This window comes from Limanda limanda, chromosome 18 (genome assembly GCF_963576545.1).
Source record: "Limanda limanda chromosome 18, fLimLim1.1, whole genome shotgun sequence".
Lineage (NCBI taxonomy): Eukaryota > Metazoa > Chordata > Actinopteri > Pleuronectiformes > Pleuronectidae > Limanda > Limanda limanda.
This window is the reverse complement of record NC_083653.1, coordinates 6,212,837-6,237,632: the sequence shown is the minus strand read 5'-3', so window position 1 is coordinate 6,237,632 and position 24,796 is coordinate 6,212,837. Positions and strand designations below refer to the sequence as shown.

Sequence of the window (24,796 nt, the reverse complement as noted above, 5' to 3'; positions counted from 1 at the left end):
TCCATCGATGAATATTTTATGGTGAAGCTGCAACAGAAGCTGCAGCCGAAGTGGAGGAGGAAGAGGAGGTGGAGGAGGAGGAGGAAGAGGAGGAGGAGGCAGATTCAAAGCGTCTGCACAGAAGTGAGCCTGCAGAGATGAGGAGCATTTTAAGAGCCGCTCCTGCAGCTCTGAGGTCAGTCCACTGGTCCTGAGGTCGACCCACTGGTCCTGAGGTCAGCCCACTGGTCCTGATGTCAGCCCACTGGTCCTGAGCTCGACCCACTGGTCCTGAGGTCAGTCCACTGGTCCTGAGGTCAGCCCACTGGTCCTGATGTCAGCCCACTGGTCCTGAGCTCGACCCACTGGTCCTGAGGTCAGCCCACTGGTCCTGAGGTCAGCCCATTGGTCCTGAGGTCAGCCCACTGGTCCTGAGCTCAACCCACTGGTCCTGATCTCAGCCCACTGGTCCTGATCTCAGCCCACTGGTCCTGATTGCAGTCCACTGGTCCTGAGCTCAGCCCACTGGTCCTGAGCTCGACCCACTGGTCCTGAGGTCAGTCCACTGGTCCTGAGCTCGACCCACTGGTCCTGATCTCAGCCCACTGGTCCTGAGCTCGGCCCACTGGTCCTGAGCTCCACCCACTGGTCCTGATCTCAGCCCACTGGTCCTGAGCTCGACCCACTGGTCCTGGGGTGAGGAGATGGTTAAAGCTGTGGTTTCAGTTTCCCTCTGCTTGTGCCTGAGCTTATCACTGCTCTTCAAACTCTCGGCCCACTGGTCCTGAGGTCAGCCCACTGGTCCTGAGGTCAGCCCACTGGTCCTGAGCTCGACCCACTGGTCCTGAGGTGGCCCACTGGTCCTGAGCTCGACCCACTAGTCCTGATCTCAGCCCACTGGTCCTGATCTCAGCCCACTGGTCCTGAGCTCAGTCCACTGGTCCTGAGCTCCACCCACTGGTCCTGAGCTCGACCCACTGGTCCTGATTTCAGTCCACTGGTCCTGAGCTCAGCCCACTGGTCCTGAGCTCGACCCACTGGTCCTGAGGTCAGTCCACTGGTCCTGAGCTCGACCCACTGGTCCTGATCTCAGCCCACTGGTCCTGAGCTCGACCCACTGGGGTGAGGAGATGGTTAAAGCTGTGGTTTCAGTTTCCCTCTGCTTGTGCCTGAGCTTATCACTGCTCTTCAAACCATGTGGCACCCCCCCCACACCCCCTGCAGGCTCCCAGCCATCCCCCCACCTCTGTCCCTTGTTGATAAAGATCAATACTCCACATCCCCCCCACCCAGCACCCTGTGAACCTCCATTCAAAACCACAGTTACTACACTTTCCCTTTCATTTCCAAAACAAGTATGAAACCTTCTTTCCTTTCTTCAATCTTAATGTTGGTAGTTATCCTCTTCGTCAAACCTTCCTCACTGATCTGGCATCTGCTCCTCATGCACTCACTTCTCCTGCAGTGACCACAACTGACCCTGGATCAGCTGATATAGGAGCTCAGGGTATAGAATTTAAAACGCTGCAGTCATGAAGTCCCTTCAGCTCGGAGCAGAGCCAACATGGCGGCACCGGGGCCCAGGTCACGCCTCTGCTTCCGGGAAAGACAAGCGATCCCACACAGAGGCGGCAAAGTCCTGGTTTGTGTGGTTCAGTGTAAACGTGAGTGATTATTGGACAATATTACAGGGTCTTTGTCTTAAAGGGACCAATCACATGCAGAGACCCTGCAGCCCTGGATGGGTTTTAGGCCTCAAGCAGAAACAGAAAAGTTTAAGAAAGACTTTTATAAAGAATCTGAAACTGACGCAGTAGATCTGTTCTCTAAATGCAATTCACAACACAAATGAATAACCTTTGTACTCAAGAGGAGAATAAAACTAGCTGTAATAATAATAATGTTAACCAGAAGAAGAACAACAATAATATTAATAATAATAAAGATAACAAATTTGTCATAGGGATTGAAATATTTCATTTATTTAGGAGTAAGTAATAAGAGTAAATATTCTGGCCTCATGTGAGTGGTTTTACATGTTGCTTCTTTAAAACAGAATTTTATTACTTTAAAGAAAAGTTGGATATATAATTGAATATTTACTCTTCTCATCTCATCTGGTTAAAAACTTCCTCCACAGAAAACTAATCAATTAACTAAAAATTATTAAAACTGCGACGTGTTGTTGTGAAATATTTATTCGTTGCTCATCCGCTGAGGAATATAGTCCCTCATATAGTCCCTCCGCAGTTTCCGGTCGGCGCATTAATATTTCAGCACGGCCACAGGTGGGTGCTCATTGGATATTTTTGAGCGTCTTCAAACGTGTCAGCCAATCAGAAGCCAGGAGCATTAAAACTTAGTAACGTGTAGAAAACAGAAGATGAAGATGTCTGAATCCAAATCTCACGTCTAAACAAATATAAATAATATTAAATATTATAATTTAGAATCTCTAACGGTAAGTAATTGAAACAGTCTATAATCTAAAATATAAAACAATTAATAGATATATAACAACATATCAAATCTAATTTATAACAAAACAGTCATTTATAATCGATCATTTATAATCTATAACACATAACAGATAATCTATAATAAACAAGAGGACGTCAGGGCCAGATAAGATGAAATGTTTTAATATAAATATATATTTGGTTTATAATTTGGAGGAGATCATCAGGCTCAGACTCATCAGGCTCTCTGGGCCTGCTGCAGTGTCACAGGGCTGCACAGCGCCGCCTGGTGGTTCACTAGACTATCATGCACGCTTGAACTAAGGCCTATGTTTGATAAATTATTTATGTTTGTACCAAATGAGTAAATTTGCCCTTTTCTGGTCAAAATTAAACTGTGCAAGGGATTTAATTGATATAATTTATGTGTTTTATGTGTGTGTTTCTGACCATCTCCTGCTCTATGTTCATTTTGTGTAGGACTGAATTGAGAGAGATCTAGTTTCCTCGTTTAAATGATAAATTCATTACTGTCATGATTCGTATCTTGTTTTACAATGTTTTATTTATTATTTGAATGAATGGGAAGTTTGTTTTATATCATCACAAAGTTCATATTCAAACTAATGAAGTGAGGCTTTGACCACAACAATAATTCTAAAGTTCTTTTGCTCAGAGCTTTTGTTTCGTTAAATCATAAAAAAGCCTCTAAAACAAAATCAAATAATTTCCTTCATTTAACTCAGATTGATTTATCCTACTAAACGTTTAAAGCTTGTCTGTTGAGCTGTGATGTAAAGGCCGAACTGTTATTCGTTATATTGCAAATTTTTTCCATGCAGAAATTGTTTCCTTTTTCAAATACTCATTCATGCAGGAAGATAAAACAGGAAGTTGTTTAAAAAAAAACTAAAGCACTTTTCATTTATTCCTTTGTGAATTTATATCATAAGTTAAATATAATTTGTCACAGAAGTGGTTAAATAGAGGAAATAATTTTTTAAAAGGAATTTCTCTTAAGTCCCTGAAGTATTTCCTCTATGAACAGGAGAGTGGAGCATCAGTGAGGTTCTTCAGTACAAAACATGTATGTTGAGTAACCCACATGGGGCCCATTGTCAGACCACCCTCACTTTCTGCTCCTGCTGCACGTGTTGCTGTGTCACAGCGACTGCCCCCTGGTGGACGACTGGACACCTACACGCTCACAAAACCCCCAGCAGCTACACATGATCCTGCTGTCACCTCCTTTTCTCAAAACACAACTCGGGGCAGATTAGAAAATAAGTAAAACTCTTATTTCTCAATTTGCTACTAAACAAAAAAAAATAGTAGTTTATCTCTAGATAAATATTGATGACCATGACTTTATAGGTCAGCTCTTCGTAATGTATGTAAATGACAAAAAACTACAACTACTGTCTCGATCAGTGTAGTTTTTCTAAAAAATAATAAACGGACAGGAACAAATTCACTGTTTAAAAAGATGATTTATTGTAGTTGTGGCATTGTGTCCTGTTCCCTTTCGAAGGTAAACAATCAGCACATGTCAAGAGGTAGAAATCAACATCAGTCTGAAAGAAATGTAGGGACTGACATTTGAACGTCATCTCACGCTCACACACACACACACACACACACACACACACACACACACACACACACACACACACACACACACACACACACACACACACACACACACACACACACACACACACACACACACACACACACACACACACACACACACACACACACACACACACACACACACACACACACACACACACACACACACAAATACTGTCAGCTACGGCAGTTTTCTCATTTTCTCACATCCCCCATCCTTTCCAAAAATAAATAATACGCATAATGTTGGAGCGGAAACGATCAAAGTCAAATAAACTTTTGCCACTTAAACCTCAGGACTGTAACGGCTGATTGGCTGATTGCTGTAACTGTGAAGGTGAGCCTCCGTTTAAACACTGACAATGTAGACGCTTGGTTTAAAAAGGACTACACTCATGGCCCGGACTACAGATATGGTGAATAGTGATGGCTGGGTAAACATAAGCAAGTGCTGCTGTAAAGTTGTAAAGAATGTGAACAGTATTCCAAAAGATGATTTTGAGTACCAAAGAACTCGTTATTTGACCCAGGAGATCTTGAGACAGCGAGCGATGAAGGCGTAGGTGTCCGCCACCTCCTGGATGACCTTGCTGGTGGGTTTGCCGGCGCCGTGGCCCGACTTTGTGTCCACGAGGATGAACAGGGGGTTCGTCTGCTTGGAGCTGCGGCCGACGATGTGCTGCAGGGTGGCGATGTATTTCAGAGAGTGGAGGGGCACCACGCGGTCGTCGTGGTCACCGGTGAGCAGGAGCACTGCTGGGTACTGGACCCCGTTGCCTTCTGGGATGCGGATGTTATGGAGCGGGGAGTATCTGCGGAAGAGAAGGAGTGGAATGTAAGAGAAGATGAACACTGGCTATGTTTAAAAAATAATGTAAATGTAAGTTTTATTCTGTAAAAAGAAGACTTTTCAGATCAGCACCTATCGGCCAATTCTCAACTTTCTCAAGGGAATAATTTAAAATGAAAAAAAATCGGGCATGTTAAGAGGACGGATAGTTATGAGGGTGCAGTTTCAATTCAGTACAGATCCAAAATAAAAATCTGGATCTAGTGAATTTACATATGGTTTCATAAGAGGACTGTTCTGGTAAAAACTTTAAATTAGACATTAAAAGATGAAATGCTTATTCCAGTATTTGACTTCACCTCGTTCTGGGAGCACTTACTTCATGAGGCAATCAAACTGCTTTTTGTCTTCTGAGCAGCCGAAGTCTGTGGTCCAGGCGTGACCGATGGTGAACTTGTGGAACTTCAGCATGTCCATGACGCCGACCTGAGCCACGGCGCAGCCGAACAGCTCCGGCCGCTGGTTCACGCAGGCGGCTGAGAGAGAGGAAGCAGTCAGACACGTCATCGACTGATCACTGTGCAGCTCAAACTCGTGTTAACGTTGATCTTCAGCCGGCGGCAGCATACGTACCAACGAGCAGACCTCCATTGGAGCCTCCGTTTATAGTGAGTTTGGACGAGGAGGTGTATCCCTCCTTCACGAGATACTCCGCTGCACACTGGAAATCTGTGAAGCAGTTCTGCTTGTTGGCCAGCATGCCAGCTACAAGAGAAGAACATAGGGTGGAAGCATGTAAATGAGGTTTGTGCTGCAAGGATGGATGAGCCTGACCTGACAAATAACACTGCTGGACATTTTTTATTTTGAAAACTCTGGGAGTATTATCATCCTCGACTATCAGGGGAGAAGTGGCGGCAAAACGTTTTTAACACTTCCCTGTCGTCTGTGGCCCAGGAAAAGAAATCTATTGTCGTACTGTTCATTGTTGTTTCTCTATTTTACAGAACCTGCTGCAGAGAAGACAATCTACTTCCTTTTAACTCAAGGGCACAAACCTGGACATGAATGGTCACAGGATCCGTAATATCAGCGTGTCACATGTTCAGCCTCACCTTTGTGCCAGGTCTCCCCGTACTCTCCTCCTCCTCTGATGTTGGCGACGGCGAGGACTCCCCCAAGATGTCTGACGAAGATGAGGCGGGAGACGCTGAAGCTCGGTGTGATGGAGATGTTGAATCCCCCGTAGCCGTACAGGAAGCCTGGATGGGAGCCGTCCAGCTTGATGCCCTTCTTGTGCACGATGAACATGGGGATTTGAGTGCCGTCCTTGGAGGGATAGAAGATCTGGAAGAAAAACATGGACAAAGACAGGCTGTCAGGAACCGTTCAAGGACAACAAAGCTTTATCTTGGATCTTCTTCTGTCCTTGAGTCAGACGAGAGGAGTAGAAAGGAGGCACAATAACAGCCTGTCCTCAGTGCCTCTCTTTATTCACATTTACAATGTTATTCACTGTCCTCAGCAGGGATCAAACAACGATTCGGATTCTGAGAAACTGTATTATAGGCTAAACTGCTTTCATTAGAATAATAAAAAATATTAAAGATCTGTTTGGAAGTTGAGAAATATGACATTAGGCAGTTTGAAAACGTCTCCTGTCCAGACTGAGAGGGATTTGTTCTGGTCCAGCACACGTGTCAGCTGCGGGTTTTTCTCCTGACAACTCAATTAATACATCGAGTCAATACTTCATAAAAACCGGGTCGAGGTCGGCTGTCGTGAAACAACTCGATGAAAACACGTTTCCTTTTAATGTCTCAGGGACCACTTTAGTTATTAGGAACACAAAAAGAAAAAAGAATTGCCTGCCAGAAATAAAATGTTGAATTAAGACAATTCTCCAGTCACCTGGGTGGTCTGGTAGTCGGAGGTGTTGAAGCCTTTGACGGTGACCTCTCTGAAGACGTGGGGCTGCAGCGGCTCCTGGGTCAGGTCGCAGTGGTAAATGATGGCTGGGTGGAAAAAAGGGAAAAGCATCACTTACTTTGTTCAAGACAATATGTGACCCAGAAATCAAACCACACGATCGCTACTGCAAAATCAAATAAGTCCCACTCAATCGGTACAATCCAGTTTACATTTTATCGGCTTTATCATCACTCTGTCTCTGAAAACGTGTGGATAGCGTTACCTGGAGAGAGGAAGGACGTGAAGTAGTAGAAGATCTCAGAGTCTCTCTTCCGTCCGGTGAAGCCCACCACAGAGCCCACGTCCAGGGGGAAGGTCCTAAGCTCCTCCCCCGAGCTCAGCTGGTACATTTTCAACACGTTCTTCACGTCGTGGAGGAAACACACAAACAGGAAGCTCGAGTACGTGCAGGTGGCGAACACTGTGGGAGACACGTGGCAAAGGGAAGACGATGAGTAAGAAGTTAAGAAATCAGATGATGTTTTAGTGATACAGTTAATGTGAGTATGGCAGCTACTGACCGATAACGTCCTTGTCGTGCTGAGGGATGAGCTCCTTCCAGCTGCTCTGGGCAGGCAAGGCAAAGTCGATGTTGATGAGGCGATAGCGTGGAGCTTCCAGGTTCGTCTTGAATGTGAACAGCGTGCCCTCGTTGGTCACATACTCGTACTCGGCGTCAAAGTTGTCGATCAGCTTCACCCACGGCAAAAGTCCTGGAACATAAGGAGTGTTTTAATCCTATGAAGAAGGCAAATCAATACTGAAGCAACCCTGGTTCAGATTCTAAATGAGTCAAATCAAGGCTGAAAATGTGATATTTGAATAAATAAGAAGGTGCTGAACAGGCACAATAAACACAAACCAAAGCTATATTTGTGGTTTAGTTGTCACTGTTTCAATTCAGGGTAAAATAAAATTATATTGATAAACATTTGGGCATAACATACCTGTAATACCCTGAGGAGTGGTCTTCAGATCACAGTACCACAGTCTGTTGACTGGATCACAACCTTCCCTGATGGACAGCAGCAAATATCGCCCGTCATCTGATACCTGCAGTGCACAGTGTCGTACATCAATGAACAACACAACCTCTTTGGTCTTTTATTTTCTCAGAAGCGAGATAACCTTCCGGTCGTACCTCAGCTCCACTCATCCACTTGGGGTTGTCGGGGAACTCTGCACACAGCACGTCCTCGGACTGCGGGGTCCCCAGCACGTGGAAGTACAGCTTCTGGTGCAGGTTGGTGGAGGTTTCAGTGCCTAACAGAGACAACAGGGTTTAGATTCATCACTGCCCCCCAGTGGTGACAGGAAAATACATGATGAGAGTAGAGAGGAGAAGCAAAGAGAGAGGGTGTGCACTGCAGAAAGATCAGTGATAAAACACAGCTGTGTGAGGGCAGAGGGAAAGTTATATCTTGATCTCACCATCACTCTTGCCCTTTTGTTCGGGGTAGGAGTTGTAGAAAAGACCCTTCCCATCATGGGTCCAGGACATGCAGCTGAACTTGACTCGCTCCAGGCGGTCCTCCAGAGGCTTGGCACCTTCAACCCCTAGGAACTGGATCTCCACCCAGTCGGACCCGCTGGCACTGGTGCCGTACGCCAAGTACTCCCCATCCTCGGAGAATGCATAGCCTCAAAGGAGGAGAGACATAGATAGAATATCAGATAACAGCAACGTTAAATTATGTATTTGGTCAGTGTGGACACTATAAATAGCAACGTATTTTTGGACATCACAGAATCTATTTTTATACCAGATCAATAACATCATCACACAAAAGTTAATTTTCTTCTCTTACCTCGCAGGGCAACTGTCCCATCATCAGAAAAAGTGTTTGGATCCAGGAAGACTGTGGGCTCGGCTTCCAGACTCTCCTGCAAGTACATCACACTCTGGTTCTGGAGGCCGGTGTTGTAGAAGTGAAAGTACCTGAGCAGAGGAGGAGGAATCCATCCAGGTGAAAAAGGAGGTTTCACTATTATACAATATAGAGGCTTATTGTGTTAATAGTGGTGGGGGAAAATCGATTCTGTTCAGTATCGTGATATTTTGCGCCCGCGATACTATCAATACTGTAGCACAAAGTATTGCAATTTTTTTTTTTTAAATTTTTTTAATACTTTATTTACAATTAAAATATGTAACAGCCCCTGGCTGGCAAAGCATGACGAGGAGAGTTTCAGAGTTAAAAGATACCTAGTGTGTATGCGGAAAGGATGTTTTCCACTGCAGGAGATATAGTAACGGCCCAGAGGAGCACTTTAACATCTGAGCATGTTGACCAACTCCTTTTTCTGAACAAAATGCCAATATTCCCAAATGAATTTAACATTTTAGGTCATGACCTTGCAGCCAACTGGACTGGACTCTAGTAGTACAAATTTGTTTATTTTTCTCAATTTGATTGAAGCTCTAGGTTACTCTTATTTATGTGATTATTCTCAGGTTTATGTTACTCTATTATGTCTGCTTTATGTTACTGTATTGTATTTAAATAATTGTAAGTTACGTGCTGGGAGCTCAGTGTTCATGTGAGAGGTCTCCTATTCAGAAAATAATTACAAAGGTCCTGTTTCCTGAATGTTCAAGGACAAAGTTTTTGCACTTCAGTTAATATGTAGAAGACAATGTTGTTCACAGAATTAAATGTGACATTTGAAGTGAGTTGAGCAGTCTTATTTTCCTAATTTTGTGTAATGCCATTGAATAATATGGGGGACATGAATCGCAATATATCGCAGAATCGAATCGAATACTTGCAGTATCGCAATATATCGCAGAATCGCAATACTATTGATTCGTGGCCCAAATATCGCAATACTATTGAATCGTCACATTTTTGCCAATTCCCACCCCTATGTGTTAAGTGAGTTGTTTTGTGATTATGTTGAGCTTCTCCATCGTAGTGGCTGATATTGTCTATCATTATTGCCTTAAAGGGATTTGTGTGTCTGACATATGTTCCTATGGCACATGATGAAAATCTGAAAGCACCAAATAACAAATATGGTTCTTGTGACATGCCATCACTGCCAAGTTCATGAAAGCAACCCTAAGTAAACCTGCAGTTCTTCCATCAGCTCACCTGCTCCCCCTCTTGAAGGGACAGCTGTACTTTGGGTAGTCGTACAGCTCCGTCATGCGCTCCTTGAACAGGTCCCGGACCTCGCTCTGCTCCAGGAACGGCAACGTCAACTGGTTCTGAGAACCGACAAAGGCCTGGAGGAGGAAGAGGAAACCAGTACGTAGATGTTTTACATCTCTGTGATCAAATCTACTGATATATGACATTTTCAGGGGACCAACCAGGGGGTTTAAACAGGTTTTTAGTAAACCAGCTTCTCGGAAACAGGCTGATCAACAAAACATAAAACGTACAGAGCCTCATGCTCTATGAATGACAGCATAATCTGGAAACATGGCAACACATGGTATAGACAGTACAACACCAACAAAACAAGGCTATAATCACACAGCTGTCTTTTGAGGACGTAATGTGCCAATCTGGCTTCATGTCATTATGACCTGTGTGACTTCTCTGCTCATCTACCTGCGTCTTCTCGCTGTCCGGGTCCTCCAGCCAGCTGTATGGATCTGGCATCTTGCTGCCATGGTAGTCATCCACCTGAGGAGGATGACAGATGTTAGAAGCATGCAGCAGCTGGGTGTGGCATCCAAAACAGCCCAGACAGCCTGGAGCTCCCGAGCTAGCACGTCCAGGACAGCTGTTAGCCTGGACGTAGCACCGACCATGCTAGCTAATGTGTGTCATGTTGGTTTAGAATTTAAAACAAAAAAAACTAGCATAAAAAGGCGTCACATTCATTTGTCAACACAGTCATGGCTGTGCTGCAGGAGCCGGCTAAGCTAACTAGCATGCTAACAAAGCAGACGGCTCGCTCCAGCTGAATGAATGAGCGTGATGATTAAGCATCCCCGGCTGGTTAGCTAGCACGCTAGGCTAACCGGCTAGCACGCTAGGCTAACCGGCTAACCAGGTGTACTTACCACTGCCTGGTCGCGGTACGCCTGCGGGTACTGGAAGGACATGCTGGGAACCAGTGTGCGGGGAGTGCGGGACAAGAAGCGTGGCCTCAGGGAACGAGAGAGAGATTTGACAAGAACTCTGTTGATCCAACAAAACATCAACTCAGGGCACCGAGCAGGAAGTGACGTCAGCACGCACAGTCAACGAGGGAAGACAAGGAGAGCGACGCCGGGAAAAGTGGGCACAGCGCCACCTGCTGTGGACAAGCCAGAATAGGAGAGTTCATTAATCAGAATCAAAATCAGAATCAGAAGTAGGTCTACTACACCCACCTGGAATTTGTTCTGGTTGTTGGTGCATACAATGTACAATAAAACATAAAAACACATTAAATACAACACACATGAGAAAAAAATAAAAATATATAAAAGTTAAAGATATAAAAAGTAAAGTAAAGTGAAATGCAAAAAAGGAGAGCAATGCCAATTTGCAATTAAGCTGTAATGAATTCAGATTTAGTTTAATCATCGTGTTCAATGTTTAAATTAAATGACACAAAAATGAATCATCCCATTTTTATGTGAAACTGTTATAAAGCAAATTAAGACAATAAATTTGATCACATGCAGCTGATCTATCTTTAACAGGTTTTAATTCTACTGAGCAATATTAATTTTCTATTTGTGCAATTTTAATTTATGTGATTTGTGCATTTTTGTCCATAATGAGATTTTACATCACACTTTTTTGAACATGTGCATTTGTAAAGTTTGGTAATTTCCTTTTTTGTTTTTCTTAAATACAAAAAACATAAATATATTGCTTGTGTGGAAGGATATTACCCTTTTAGTGTGTGTGTGTGTTTGTGTGTGTGTGTGTGTGTGTGTGTGTGTGTGTGTGTGTGTGTTTGTGTGTGTGCAAGTTGAGCAACAGTAAGACAGCAATTTCTCTTCAGGGATTTCAACTTTTTTTCTGATTCCACCGAATCTAAAACAAAACTCAAGAAGGAAATACCAAAGCGGAAAATAACTTGTTTTTGTTCTACAGTCCAAAGTTCCTTTGTATCTAATGTCACTATTGAGGTTGAGCCTAGAAGATAAAGAACATAAAGTATATGACACTATGGCCCTATTATTTCAAAAACCAAAAGTCTAGACTTGGTGTAGACAGTGAAGTTGTAAAAGGTGACGTGTGCCCCTCCAGGTAAAGGTTATCTGAGTCCACTGGAAATCTCCATCAGCGTTCTTATCTGCGTGGCAGCAAAGGAGAGAGGTCAACCCTTCACTCCTCTTTCTTTCTGCTCATCATCCTCCTCTTCTTCCGTCCTCTGTTTACTTCAATCAATCAAACCTGACTCCACCGTCATTACCGCCGGCACCTCCTCTTACACAATGAGTGATAGTCGAGGATAAAGGGCGCGGAGGTAGCACGTATATCTGAGGGATCAACCGAAGTGAATGATTTATATTTTTTGCATAGATTTTGGATTAATCTCTATTTTGATTAAATTTTCTCTCAGTCTGCCGATAGAGAAACCTGTAACCTGCTCAAATCAATTGCAGGGTTATGAACAGAGTCGGTCCTGTTGCATGTGTTGAGTTTTTTCTCCAGTGACGCGACACTGTGGCTGCGTGTCATCCTGCAGCTATGCAGATAAGAGCCTTGGGACAGGTTTAATTACACAGCAGCGTTTGTTCCATTCGAAAAGGAAACGCATTGTTTGGATACCACGGCTGATCAGACAGTCAGATGTCTCGGAAGAGTTGTAACTTTCATATTCGCCTCTCCGAAGCGTGTCAGAGCTGTCATGCAAATCAGCCCTCGGATTTTTAAGAGAGGAGACGGCTCTTCGTGTGGTGGCGTCCTGGTGTGGACGCAGGTGTAGTAAAAGCAAGAAATGCTTCACCTATGTTGAAATCAGTGTAATCGTGGGTGGGTTGCTGATCTCAGGCCTCCTCTGATAGACCCTTGGTATCGGAAATGTTTGTAGGTGGATGTTTTGGGTCAAAGGATAATCCCGGCCTCCTCCTCCTCCCCCTCACTCCATTCTTCTTCTCTTCCTCACGTTGGAGTCAAGAATACCCCTCATACGCTGAGGGGATCTCTTCCTGTTTGCCTATGTCAGGCTCAGATGTGGGTCACACAACTATTGTCCTATGGGATGGAAAAACACTGACAGTCTGTAGGAACGTGTTTGCGCTTGTGTTGAAATATGGACTTTAATGCTCGGAGTGAGTGGGTGGGTTCAATGCATTTGTAGAGAATGGCCGAGTGTCCATAGACCACCTCCTCCTCCTGTTTTCCCCCATTGTCCGCAGTCAGCAGTGATCCGTCCCCCCCCACAGTCGGAAGCACCTGTCGCTGCGGACAAAGACGGATGACCACCTGCTGTGTTTCACTACGCAGGGTTAGCACGAGGTTAACTCGTTCATAAATCTCCACGCCCTTCACTCCCAGTCGCTCCTTCAGTGAGAGAGAGGTGTTCATTTTGTTTTCCTCCACCTCCTTGTGAAATAATAAAACTGAAAGGAAGCAGTGATCATATCAATCAACAGAGATCATTAAACACAACTTAAAAATTCACAGGACTGGATGAACCAGTTTAACATAACAGGATGTGACAATAAGCGCTGTGGGCCAACCAAGGACTTATTTAAAACACTGCTTAAGTGTAATCCCTCTTTAAAAACTGACGCACTTTCACGTGTGTTGTGTAATAGAATTCAGAAACAATAAGAAACAGTAAGTTGACACCTTGTTCAAATATTTATTAAGAGTTTTCAACAGTTTTGAGGTTTTGAAATACCTTCTCGACTTGTTTTATTATACAGATTTCCAATAACCTGTGAGTTGTGAGTTGACGGTTCAAGCCTTTTTCAAAATGTAGATTCTACAATAATATGTTATTTATTTAATATCGTACGCTATGGCCACTTCTGTCAGCTCTGTTCACGTCCATGTCTCTTGATGAGCCAAAATGTCGCCTGGACCTAAAACAACTGTTGTGTTGCTCTTTGTGTTTTGTGTTGACAAATGTTTGACTCATGTGATAAGAGTCTTGACCCCCATGTCTGCACCAGAAGCCCCCAGAATATTTGCCGTTGCTCCCAGAGGCTAATTCTTTGAAGATGCTCTTAGGGGAATTTACTTCTCCTGAAGTCGGGCATCACCGTGAGGTTCTGTGTTCCAACTCCAGTTTGATCTTTGTGTCTGGAGTTTGCATGTTGTCCCTGTGTCTGCGTGGGTTTCCTCCAGGTACTCTGGCCCCACAGTCCACACACATGCAGTTCAGGATTCATTGAAGAGCTTGAGCATGAATCATTGTTTGTCTTTTGCCGCTGTGATAGGCTGGCGACCAGTCCAGGGTGTAGCCCGCCTCCATGGCCCATTGTAAACTGAGATTAGATCCAGCCGAGATACAGAGAGGATAATGAATGGATAGATGTTCCTAAGAGCCACCGTGAGGTTGATTGTTATTTAAAACTGTTGGATTCCCATAAAAGAAACATTTGTTCATGAGTAATACTATCATTGGACAGGAACACACAGTTTTTTTCCGAGTTACATTCAGCAGAATGGATTATATGGCATTTATTTCATCACTAAGGGAAGCCCATTGTCATTTTGTGATATCCTCAGCAAAAAAAATCCACTGCAACAGTCGTGTCACAGGCCTTCAACTTAATAATAGTTCTCTTAAGGGATCCCTGCGCACCGATACAATACAAAAGCAATAATAAGGACGCTTTTAAATACAGAGATCACAGGGGACAGCTTCCTGCCTCTTTCTCTCATTCAGCTGTCATTAGCCAGGGCCGGAATAACAGTCCCTGCTCTGTCCCGTGTGTGATGTGGTGGAGGGTCAGTCCAACCTGTCCCCTCAGATGTCCTCAGACAGCAGGATGTTATTGAGGATCCAGTCAAAGGGAAATTACAGCTCACGCGGAAGACGGACGTGATTGAAAGCGCAAATTATAGGAAATGCTAAATGCGTTTGTCATCGTCCACGTACAGTGTGTTGGCTGAAGGTGAAGCTGGTTCTTTTGTTCGAGGCCGGGGCCATTTCCACAGAGTTTCTCTGGATTAAGGAAAGACATGGTGACTAATATCGTGTGTTGATAATCGACGAAAGAGCGATCATTACTTTTTATCCGAGCAGTGGAAACAAGTCGGGCTTCGTCCACCGGTGACCTCACCGCTGTCTGTTTTTAGGATGATGCCACGTCCCAAAAACCAGATTCTGTCAGTATCTATTCAGACCGTCGTGATCTCTTTCAGCAGAAAACTAAACGGATAATGAAACCCACAATGAGACCGAGTCAACCAGCCTGACGAGAAGCAAAGTTTCTCATTGTTTGTACTGATCATGTTGAAAAGGGAAAGAGAGCACTCACGTTACCCATGAGCCAACTTGGTGAAAGAGAAGATTGCTTGTGCATGCATTGTGTCATATTTACACTGACAGTAAACCACTGGTGTAAGTCATTTCAGTGAAAACACAAAGCTGACAGCGTTGTCGGAACACAGATCTTCGTCTCTCCGTCTCCTTGTCAGACTTGTCACATTTCTAGACAGAGACACTTTCCTCGCAGACATCTGGACGAACTTTCTTGTCTTCATCAGCCGGGAGAACAAAGCTGGGATCTAAGGGACACTTTGGCTCCAGGAGAGGGTTTGTAATCAACGAGGTAAAGTCCGCACTGACGGACTGAGACACAGGCTCCAAACAACACAAAGTCCCCCCCCTTGTCATTACACAAACACACAGCACCAGTGTGCGTCCGTCATCTCTGCTACATCTCATCCTTCTCCGGGCTTTGTCTTTGAACCTCACCTGCTTTGTTTTCTGGGTTTGTCGAAAAAGAAAAGAAGAAAGAAGGAGGGAGGGTGGGGGGGAGAGAGAGAGAAAATGAACGTATCGCTTGCGTGCAGACGGATATTACCCTTTTAAAAGCAAAACAAATATGTGTGTGTGCGTGCCCTGTAATTTTGCTGTTGACATGTGCACTTACAGTGGGGATCTGGGACCCTTGTAATGACTGGGGCAGGTAACACTGGAGACAGGTGGAGGATAGTGCTGTCTGACTGCTCCTAAAAGACAGTATGTGTGTGTGTGTGTGTGTGTGTGTGTGTGTCCGTGTGTGTGTTTACGTGAGTGTCAGCACAGACACAGAGATGTGCAGACAGACACAGTGGCACCTGGTGATGTCACCGGCGTTGTCACCGAGCGGCAATAAACTTCCCCTTTTATAATGGACACCATTCCTGTGCAGATAACTCACAGCCTTTAAACGGTACCAGTCTTTTTTTTGTGCGACTAACGCTGTCATCAACACACAATGCACGACATGACGTACGTAACTGGAAAATAGTTTGACATTTCATTTGAAACATGACATCTGTAAGAGCACCACAGGAACTTGCAGAAAGTTGGTATGACTCTTTATCTGATCTGTAAATAGGCAGCTACAGACAGGAGGACACTAGAATAAGTTAGAAAGGCTCTGTCCAAAGGTTAAAACACAGCAGAGTAATGTCCAGAAAATGCCCAAAGCGAGCCCATGAGAGAATACAGCAGGAAAATATCTAATAATATCTCAGGATGACAAAGAGGAGCCGGACACGTAAGACGCAGACCGAGATGTCAACGTGGAAAGACAAAGTGATTCCAGAGCTTTAGACGATAAGGACCAACGCTTGTGTTGATGTGCTAGTGTCTGACCCAGAAAATATCCTGCTCTGTTCTTCACATGTCAAAGGAAACTATCTTCCTTTACATGCTCCGTTAAACAGGTTTCACTTGATTTCTTTGTATGATAAAAGGTTTATTTAAATGAGGAAAAAAGGCTATTTTTACCCACTTGGCTGTAAATAATTAAACAACTGTCAAGGTGAGATCCGGGTCAATATCGATCTCTGCAGCGTCAAGAGATGAGCGACACTGACACAAGAGGAGGAGGAACACGATAATGTAAACGAATGAATACGCATGCAAAGGGATGAGAGTTAGTTCTTCCTGTTAGTCTTTATTTGGGATGATAGGAAGGATGTGTGTGTCTCTGTGTGTGTGTGTGTGTGTGTGTGTGTGTGTGTGTGTGTGTGTGTGTGTGTGTGTGAGAGTTGGAGTGTGACAACATGGATCAGGTTCACCTCTGTTTGTTCTTTGGCCGTCCAGAAATATGGCAGGAATCTGAGAGCAGCAAGATACCAGAGGCTCCTGACAGACACACACACACACACACACACACACACACACACACACACACACACACACACACACACACACACACACACACACACACATACACACGCACATACACACGCACAAAAAACATTAAGCTCAACAGGACCATTTTCTTCAGCTGGATAAAACCTCTATAAAACAGCAGGATGTTGAAAGTAGTCTGTGTTTGTGTGTGTGTGTGTGTGTGTGTGTGTGTGTGTGTGTGTGTGTGTTTGTGTGTGTGTGTGAGTGTGTGTGTGAGTGCATCCTTCCCGGATGACGTGTTGCCCTGTTGATCATCATCTCAGTCTGCCTTAGTAATCAGGGGGGGAGACAAAACAATGTGAGGAGCTGTTTGATACAGTCAGGTGGCTCCTGGGGGCCTATTACATTAACATGTCAGTAAACCCTGATGAACAGTTACACGTATTCATACATTTGATATAAATTATAAATAAAGTTAGCATTTTCAGCAGTGTGGGGTCTGTCCAGTAAAATAGAGAATAAAAAAAGGAATTAAAGTATTAATAATGTGTTGAGTCAGATAATCAGGGTTGAAAGGACTGTGGGAAAAGGGAAACACTTGAGAACTGCTTGAGATCAAATACCCGGAAAAGGATTTTTACTGTATCATGAAATCCGTGGTCAACCACAGTCAGCTGAGTTCCCGGAGCAGGACAGAGCGTTCACAGCTCTGCAGGTCGTGTAGTTCTCATGTTTGTGAGTCTGAGTTCAATTGTGTGTCTGCATAGATGTTGTATTTGCAAATATTTTAATAGCCAACCTGCATTCTGGGCATATCAGCTACAATCTGTAGTGACAGAAACCAAACAGACTTTGACAACAGGTTTTAAATCAGGGGTTGTGGTTGACACGTGGTTCACAAACATTACATTTGAATTCAGGATGTGTTTTGGATTCAGAGAAAACTTTGGAACTGATCCCAGCTCAACCAGTGGCAGCTCTTTGTGCCACACATGACTGAAACCAGTAGTGTACTGTCACTGTACTTCACATCCCTGTAAAAACAAGAACAAGTTGAGAGAATTGCCGTAACATTTTAGGTTTAGTGATTTAACCTCTAGTTTAAATTTTGAGTTAACCCAATATAGAAATGTTTCACTCCTCTTAGCATTAATAACGATGTTGTTAAGTCTAAATCTTCATATTGGGAAAGGTCAAAATCGTTGACCAGGAGTCAGGGGACAGGCGACAGAAGATCAAACACACACACACACACACACACACACACACACACACACACACACACACACACACACACACACACACACACACACACACACACTGTGGGTCAGCTGAGTACAGTGGGAGTATTTGATCATCATCTCTGTGGGTGGTTTTTCCTGGATTGGAGCAGACATCTGTTGTGAAGCGCAGCAGCATTCCTCTCAGCCCTGAAACCATGATAATTGCCCTCGGCCTGTCAACGGGGGATCATCCATGAGCGGGGGGGGGGGGGTAGATGGTTGGTGGACAAGGTGGGTGGTGACATTTATTCACATTCACACCTGAAATGGAAAAGAGGAGGGAGAGGGCCAGACGGAGAAAGGCACGTGTTTTTCTTCTGTCGGGTCGGTGAAGAACACGTGACCTTGGTCGAACTGTCAAAGTTCAGATTAAACACGTGTGTGTGTGTGTGTGTGTGTGTGTGTGTGTGTGTGTGTGTGTGTGTGTGTGTGTGTGTGTGTGTGTGTGTGTGTGTGTGTGTGTGTGTGTGTGTTTACTTGAGCGATTTCTCCGACCCGAGCCGAATAGAGTGCAGGGCAGAGGAAATCACTTTAAGTAACATGAAATGGACAGGGAGGCTGACATGGTTGACAAGGCGCATGGCGGCGCATGGCGGTGGCGGCGGGGGGGAAAGTGAGCGTGACATGGGTGGGACATAGGCGTCTGCGACAACAAGCTACCTGCGACAACAAGCTGCGAAATGTTCCTTCTCGAGTCGGCCATTAAACCTAAAGGACGGCAGAGGCGGAGGCTGAACCGGGGGTCATAAAATGAGCCGCTCTCTGCCGTAGACCAGCGTCCTGGCTCTCGGGGGGGTGACAGGGAAGGAGTGGTCACCTTCAGACCGACCGCGAGAAATGACCCCGGGCAGGTGGAGGCTCCAGCATGAAATTACAGAGGTAGAGCTGCTGTATGTCACTTACAGACGTCTCAAAGGGGCTTTTTGTACGAGCGGCTCTCGGCGCTACGGCCATTAACTGCTCTCTAGGAACCCTACTGTAAATAATAATATATCCTCGTCGTTCTTTCCCCTAAAAGTTACTGTGAAAAGGTCAGTCTCACTCTGCTGTGATTTTCTTTAGGGTTATCAATGTGTGAGAACGTATGATCGATGCCTGATCGATGCTATAAGTGCAATATTCATCAAGGTACTTTATAGCACTGTTTGTGGGAATGTGAGGAGATTCAAACATTTTGGAGCTCGGTGTTACAATTAGGGTTGCAAAATTCCGGGAATTTTCAAAGTTGGAAACTTTCCATGGGAATTAACGGGAATTAACGGGAATTAACGGGAATATACGGGAATTAACGGGAATTAACGGGAATTAACAGGAATTAACTGGAAATGTTGTGGGTAATTTATACTAACTGTATTTACCTTGTCATATACAGACATAAATATAAACATTTTGTTGTGTCATAGGCTGATTTGAGCCCTGAGGAAACTTTGGGCACTTGACTATATGCTTCTGCATCGTTGTGTCATTCTTAACATAGGTCTTTGCACAGTATTTGCAAATGTACACAGCCTTTCTTTCTACATTGGATGAGGTGAAATGTCTCCACACATGAGATAGTGCACGTGGCATTGTTCTGTAGAATAAGATGAGAAAAAAGTTTGTAAAAAAACACTAATGCAATGCCAGAGATATAAATAGTTAGCCAAACAATTGGAATCATCTGTAAACATATTTTACAATTGATGGATAAATGAATGGAAATAGGCTAGATGAACAGATGAACAATCCTCAATCAGCATGCTAATATATTTTCCCCAGTAATATCATCGAAACTTACCTGACTAGTCCTGCACACTACAGCAGGCCTCAATAGCCCTGCTGTAGAGTGAAGGATGCTGGGAGTTATCTGTGCATGTGATGGAAGAATGCACAGTGGAGGGTTGAAACTCAACGTGCAGCGTGTGATGCATTCCATACATCTTTAAAATAGAGTTTTGAATGATGTTTTTATTGCTCAGCCTTTAATTTGCATAGTTTTGTTTTTTTCAAAATTCCCGAGCTTAATATTCCCGTGGCAAGTTTCCGGAAAGTTTCCAGAAATTTACCGGAAACTTTCCGCCCCTTTGCAAGCCTAGTTACAATATATCTCTCAAATTACCTCCTCTCCAGTACCTCTAAATCCTAAGCTATGTATATTAAGCATCTATCCCGACAATTGCTCTCTGTCTAATAGAGAAAGAAAAATGGTTGATCTGTGTCTTCTACAGACCAGGCGCTCAATAGCTCTGACTTGGAGGAATGTTCGTTGCCCCTCTCTAGGCCACTGGTTAAAAAACTTAACGTCGAGTTTGGTTCTGGAGAAGTTAACATATGTAGTTAGGAAGAAAGCTTCTCAATTTTACAGTATCTGGGAGATGTTTTTGGACTTTGTTAAGAATGGTGACATTGAAGAGGCATTGGAAATGTGAAGTGACTAATCTGGTTTGAGGAATGTGTGCTGTGCTATGTTTCTTGTTAGTGACTGTAATCTAGTTTACATATTCAATTTTGTTTTAATTTAGTTTAAACAAATTAGTAGTTTCATTGTAATGTTTTGTATTTGAATTTATGTTGGAATCATATCTTAGCAATTTCTGTGACTTTTGTAATATTTATTTCCATTTATGCTGCCATATGTTCAGGTTGGGGAAGGGTCTTGTATGTATGTAAATTGATGTAAATGTATAAAACTATATAAAACCAATAAAGATATGTTTAAAAAAAAAAAAAAAATGTGTGAGAACGTTTTTTTCCTATAGAAGCTGTTCACTGTGAGGATTAAAGTCACCAGAGGATAGTGTGTCTGGACAGTCGTTCAGTGATGTGAGCTGCACAGGAAATTCAAATTCACCTCCTTTACTCTGTATCGGAGAAATATTAAAGGTAGATATCACAAAACCAGAACTAGAATCTGGATACCAGTGAGGAGGAAACCTGCAGTGAGACCAAGCAGCGTTTGACAAAATAAAATCTAAAGAATTCCACAGCAAATCAAGAAAACACATTTTGTTAATATGTTTGGTCCTTTGCCATGTTTGACATTGTGATTTTAGAATGTGTTGTTTTCTTGTTTACTGGTGTGGTTTTGATTGGTGGTGTTTTCTTATTTTGCACCGTTGATGACATTTGCAGCTCAAGTCTGCAGAGTCTCGCCGACACGCCTGCCCAGCCAATCGTGAGTCCGTCTCAGCCGTCAATCATGACACCTCACTTATATGATAACAACTACCTCAAATGTTTCAGAAGCACGACTTCAGAAGATCCAAGCCTGCCGCAGTCAGCCAGTGATCCTGTTTTTCTTGTCCAACATACAAACATGCAAATCACACTTCTTTTGGGCCTTTTCGTGTTTTCCATAAAACCTCCCTGCTCATCATCTGTCATCTTGAGAATGTTGTGCCAAATATCCTTCAGGCCAATTAACCACAGAGACACGAGAGAGATCATGTTGTCATTATGGGAATTACTCACAGTGCGTGTTGGATGTGGGGATAAGAAGGTTCTGATAGAGAGGCAGCGGAGAGGAAGAGCAGGAGGAGGAGGAGAAAGAGAATGAACGCTGAATGGAAGGTGATGAATGAAATGACTGAAGGCGAAGGGAGGGAGAGAGAGAGAGAGAGAGAGAGGTGGATTTTAAATTACACGGTGGCTCATGTCAGCAGCCGTAATGAGTAGCTTGGTCAGGTGTGGTGAGTGGGACAGGAAGCATGAGGGGAGGACAAAGCGGACGGAGAGCCTCCGAGGAACGGGTTGGACTCGACAGTGCAATATGAATTTCACCAAAGTGGAGAAAGTGAACGAGGACGCCGAGCGCACCTCTGAGCTGAAATCAGTTTGGCACGAGACGCTCACAAAGGGCTGTTGTTCCCAGTGTGTCGCGTGTCAAGCGTGTGGAAGGCAGGCCTGTGAATTCAGACGACTCTTAAGCCGGCTGGCAGCCTGTCAAGTCAAATATTCCCTTCAGCGAAAAGAACAAGAGGGAGCTGGGCTGCAGATAAACACACTGCATGACACGAGCATCCACACCAGCTGGATCTCATCCCCACTGTGTGGTACATACGTCTCCATGAGGAGAGAAACACAGGATGAAACCGTCCCGGCTGCTCCAGGAAACACATCTTCACGACGACTGCGTTCATTCCTCTGCTGACAGATCACTGTATACATCTGAGTTTGACTGAAACTTCAGGTTTTACATGGTGCAGCTTCACGTTTTAATGTAGAATCATTTCTGAAAAGGCAATTGAACCGAGTACACAGCAAAATCTGTGGTGTTGTTTTTTCAGTGTTAATATTTTTGAGTTGGTGGGTGTTGATTTTGGAGTTGTTTTAACACCACTAGTGTAAAAAAAGCTCTGCCATCGTTGTCAATCAAGCGAGTTAAATGTTAACTCCTGTGACTGAGTTAGATTCACTTCAGGTGGAGTTGATCATAAAATATGGGAGGAGCTTCACCACAAATCTCTGCACCCAATGAACCATAACAAAATCCCTCGGCTCTCTTTATCAAGGCAGGTGTGAGACTGACACTCAGTCTCATTTTAGTGTTAAAAATACACTTTAATGAGTCATAAAATAACACTATGTATGTTGAAAATTAACTCTCATAGTGAAATGAAATAACATGATTTTAGTGTTAAAAATACACTTTAATGTGTCATAAAATAACACTATGTATGTTACAAATTAACACTCACGGTGAAAGGGAATAACACAATTTAGAGTTAAAGGTGCACTTATGTGGTGTCATAAAATAACACCAATGGTGTCAAATATTTATCACTGTTAAAGAGTTAAAATATTAATATATAAAAAATATAATATTAAATAGACTCATAGGATTAAATAGACTCATAAAAAGTGTTAAATTTAACACTCTGCGAGTTGAATTAACACTCCCGATTTTGCTGTGTAGAAAAACTTGTCCGTAGATGAGGTTTTGTCCTTATTTTCTATAAAATTTTAAACTGTAATGCTATGAAAAGAACGCCTCGACCATGGCCCAACAGTCCCCATCAATCACATCGAGTATGTATCTCTGCATTGGTGGCACTTACTGGTTTCTAGACCTTTTTGTTACCACAGCTGCTGAAAAGCCTGCACCCATTTGAAACCACTAAATGAGCTGGATTCAGATTCTTAGCACGCGCACACTAATCGATAACAACCCTTATACATTTGTCTGAATTCTTTCAGCGAGATTCACACATATGTCTCTGGAAAGGGTTATTGCAAAATCCTTCAAACTGACAAACACAGGTGAAAACATAACATCCCCTGGTGGAGGTGATCAGAGCTTGTTTCCGTGTTCGAACGCTGCCACCACTGATCAATGAACCGTGAAAAATGAATTGGCCGCTGCTTTTATAATAGATAAATTGTATTTTTTACACAGAAGGACAAATATTTGAGAGTTCCAGTTCGAATACGTTGTTTTTCTGGACCTTTTATGGTAGTAAATTATTATTATAATTAAATTATTTTAGTGGGTATTTAGTCTAATGGTGTTTTTTTAATATTTAGTAATTACTTATGACACTTCTCCTCACCCTGATGGCCATACTTTAGTTGCAGTTCAATTTTCCACCAGAGAAGTCTGCACTGCTGAGATATTAAAGTTGGTTTTCTGCAGTTGTCTTTTCTTCTCTTTCCTTCCCAAAGCTCAGACCCGAGTGTCGACACTAATGAACAACGTGGAAATATCTCAGTCTGCATATGCTGCAGCGATGACAAGTCAGATATTAAGTTTCTTCATATTCAAGAGGTGTCTCTACTCCGGGCTGTAACCGTCACTTTTTAAGCTGCAGAACACACAGGACACGGCCGTTATATTAATGAATGAGCTTTTATTTAATCCCAAAAGCAAACACACAATTTAACATTTTTCCAACTCACACATGCACATGTGCAAAAACAACCCAAAAAATAAATAAATAAAAGTGATCTCATCTCCTCGGGGTCGTTTCCTTGATTTCCAAACACAACACAGGTATGCCCTCCTCTCACCTGAGCACGGCGACTGTCAGAAAATGAAGATGCATTTGTCTGATCCGGACATAGCTGTGTGACAGCCAGTGCACACCCCCCCCCATCCTCGAAGAAAGCCTCACACCCTGGGGCAAGACAGTGACACACACACACACACATAAAAAAAACACTCTCCAAGGAGGAGTCATGGGGCAAAGGGGAGGAGGGGAGGTGGGGGGGGAGGGAGCATGAGAGGAAAAGGGAGTGTATCTCTCTCTCTCTCTTTTCTCTGAAACACACTCACCTTCCCTCCTCCCCTGTGTTAGGGGCAAGAGCAAGAGTCACACGCTCACACACACTCACACAGGTACACAGGATACTGAGGTTGAGTGAGAGACTGAGAGATAGACAGGGACCAGAGAGAGAGAGAGAGAGAGAGAGAGAGAGAGAGAGAGAGAGAGAGAGAGCAGCAACTGGTGGCTCACACACAACCTCCAGGCTTCCAAGGAGGACACGCACATCCAACCCAT

The 24,796-nt window shown here is 43.7% G+C and overlaps 1 protein-coding gene across 1 annotated transcript; it reads right to left on the bottom strand.

Annotated features, from left to right (window-relative positions):
• Nucleotides 1-4,223: 4,223 nt before the first annotated feature.
• prep (prolyl endopeptidase) lies at nucleotides 4,224-10,990 on the bottom strand. The gene is made up of 14 exons (XM_061091610.1): nucleotides 10,850-10,990; nucleotides 10,392-10,466; nucleotides 9,927-10,060; nucleotides 8,640-8,770; nucleotides 8,263-8,472; nucleotides 7,973-8,094; nucleotides 7,779-7,884; nucleotides 7,353-7,544; nucleotides 7,055-7,252; nucleotides 6,772-6,875; nucleotides 5,976-6,207; nucleotides 5,494-5,625; nucleotides 5,240-5,396; nucleotides 4,224-4,882 (listed from the first exon to the last, which is right to left on the bottom strand). Exons 1-14 carry the CDS (start codon nucleotides 10,985-10,987, stop codon nucleotides 4,588-4,590), a joined length of 2,226 nt encoding a protein of 741 aa, XP_060947593.1. The 5' UTR covers nucleotides 10,988-10,990; the 3' UTR covers nucleotides 4,224-4,587.
• Between the last annotated feature and the right edge of the window lie 13,806 nt (nucleotides 10,991-24,796).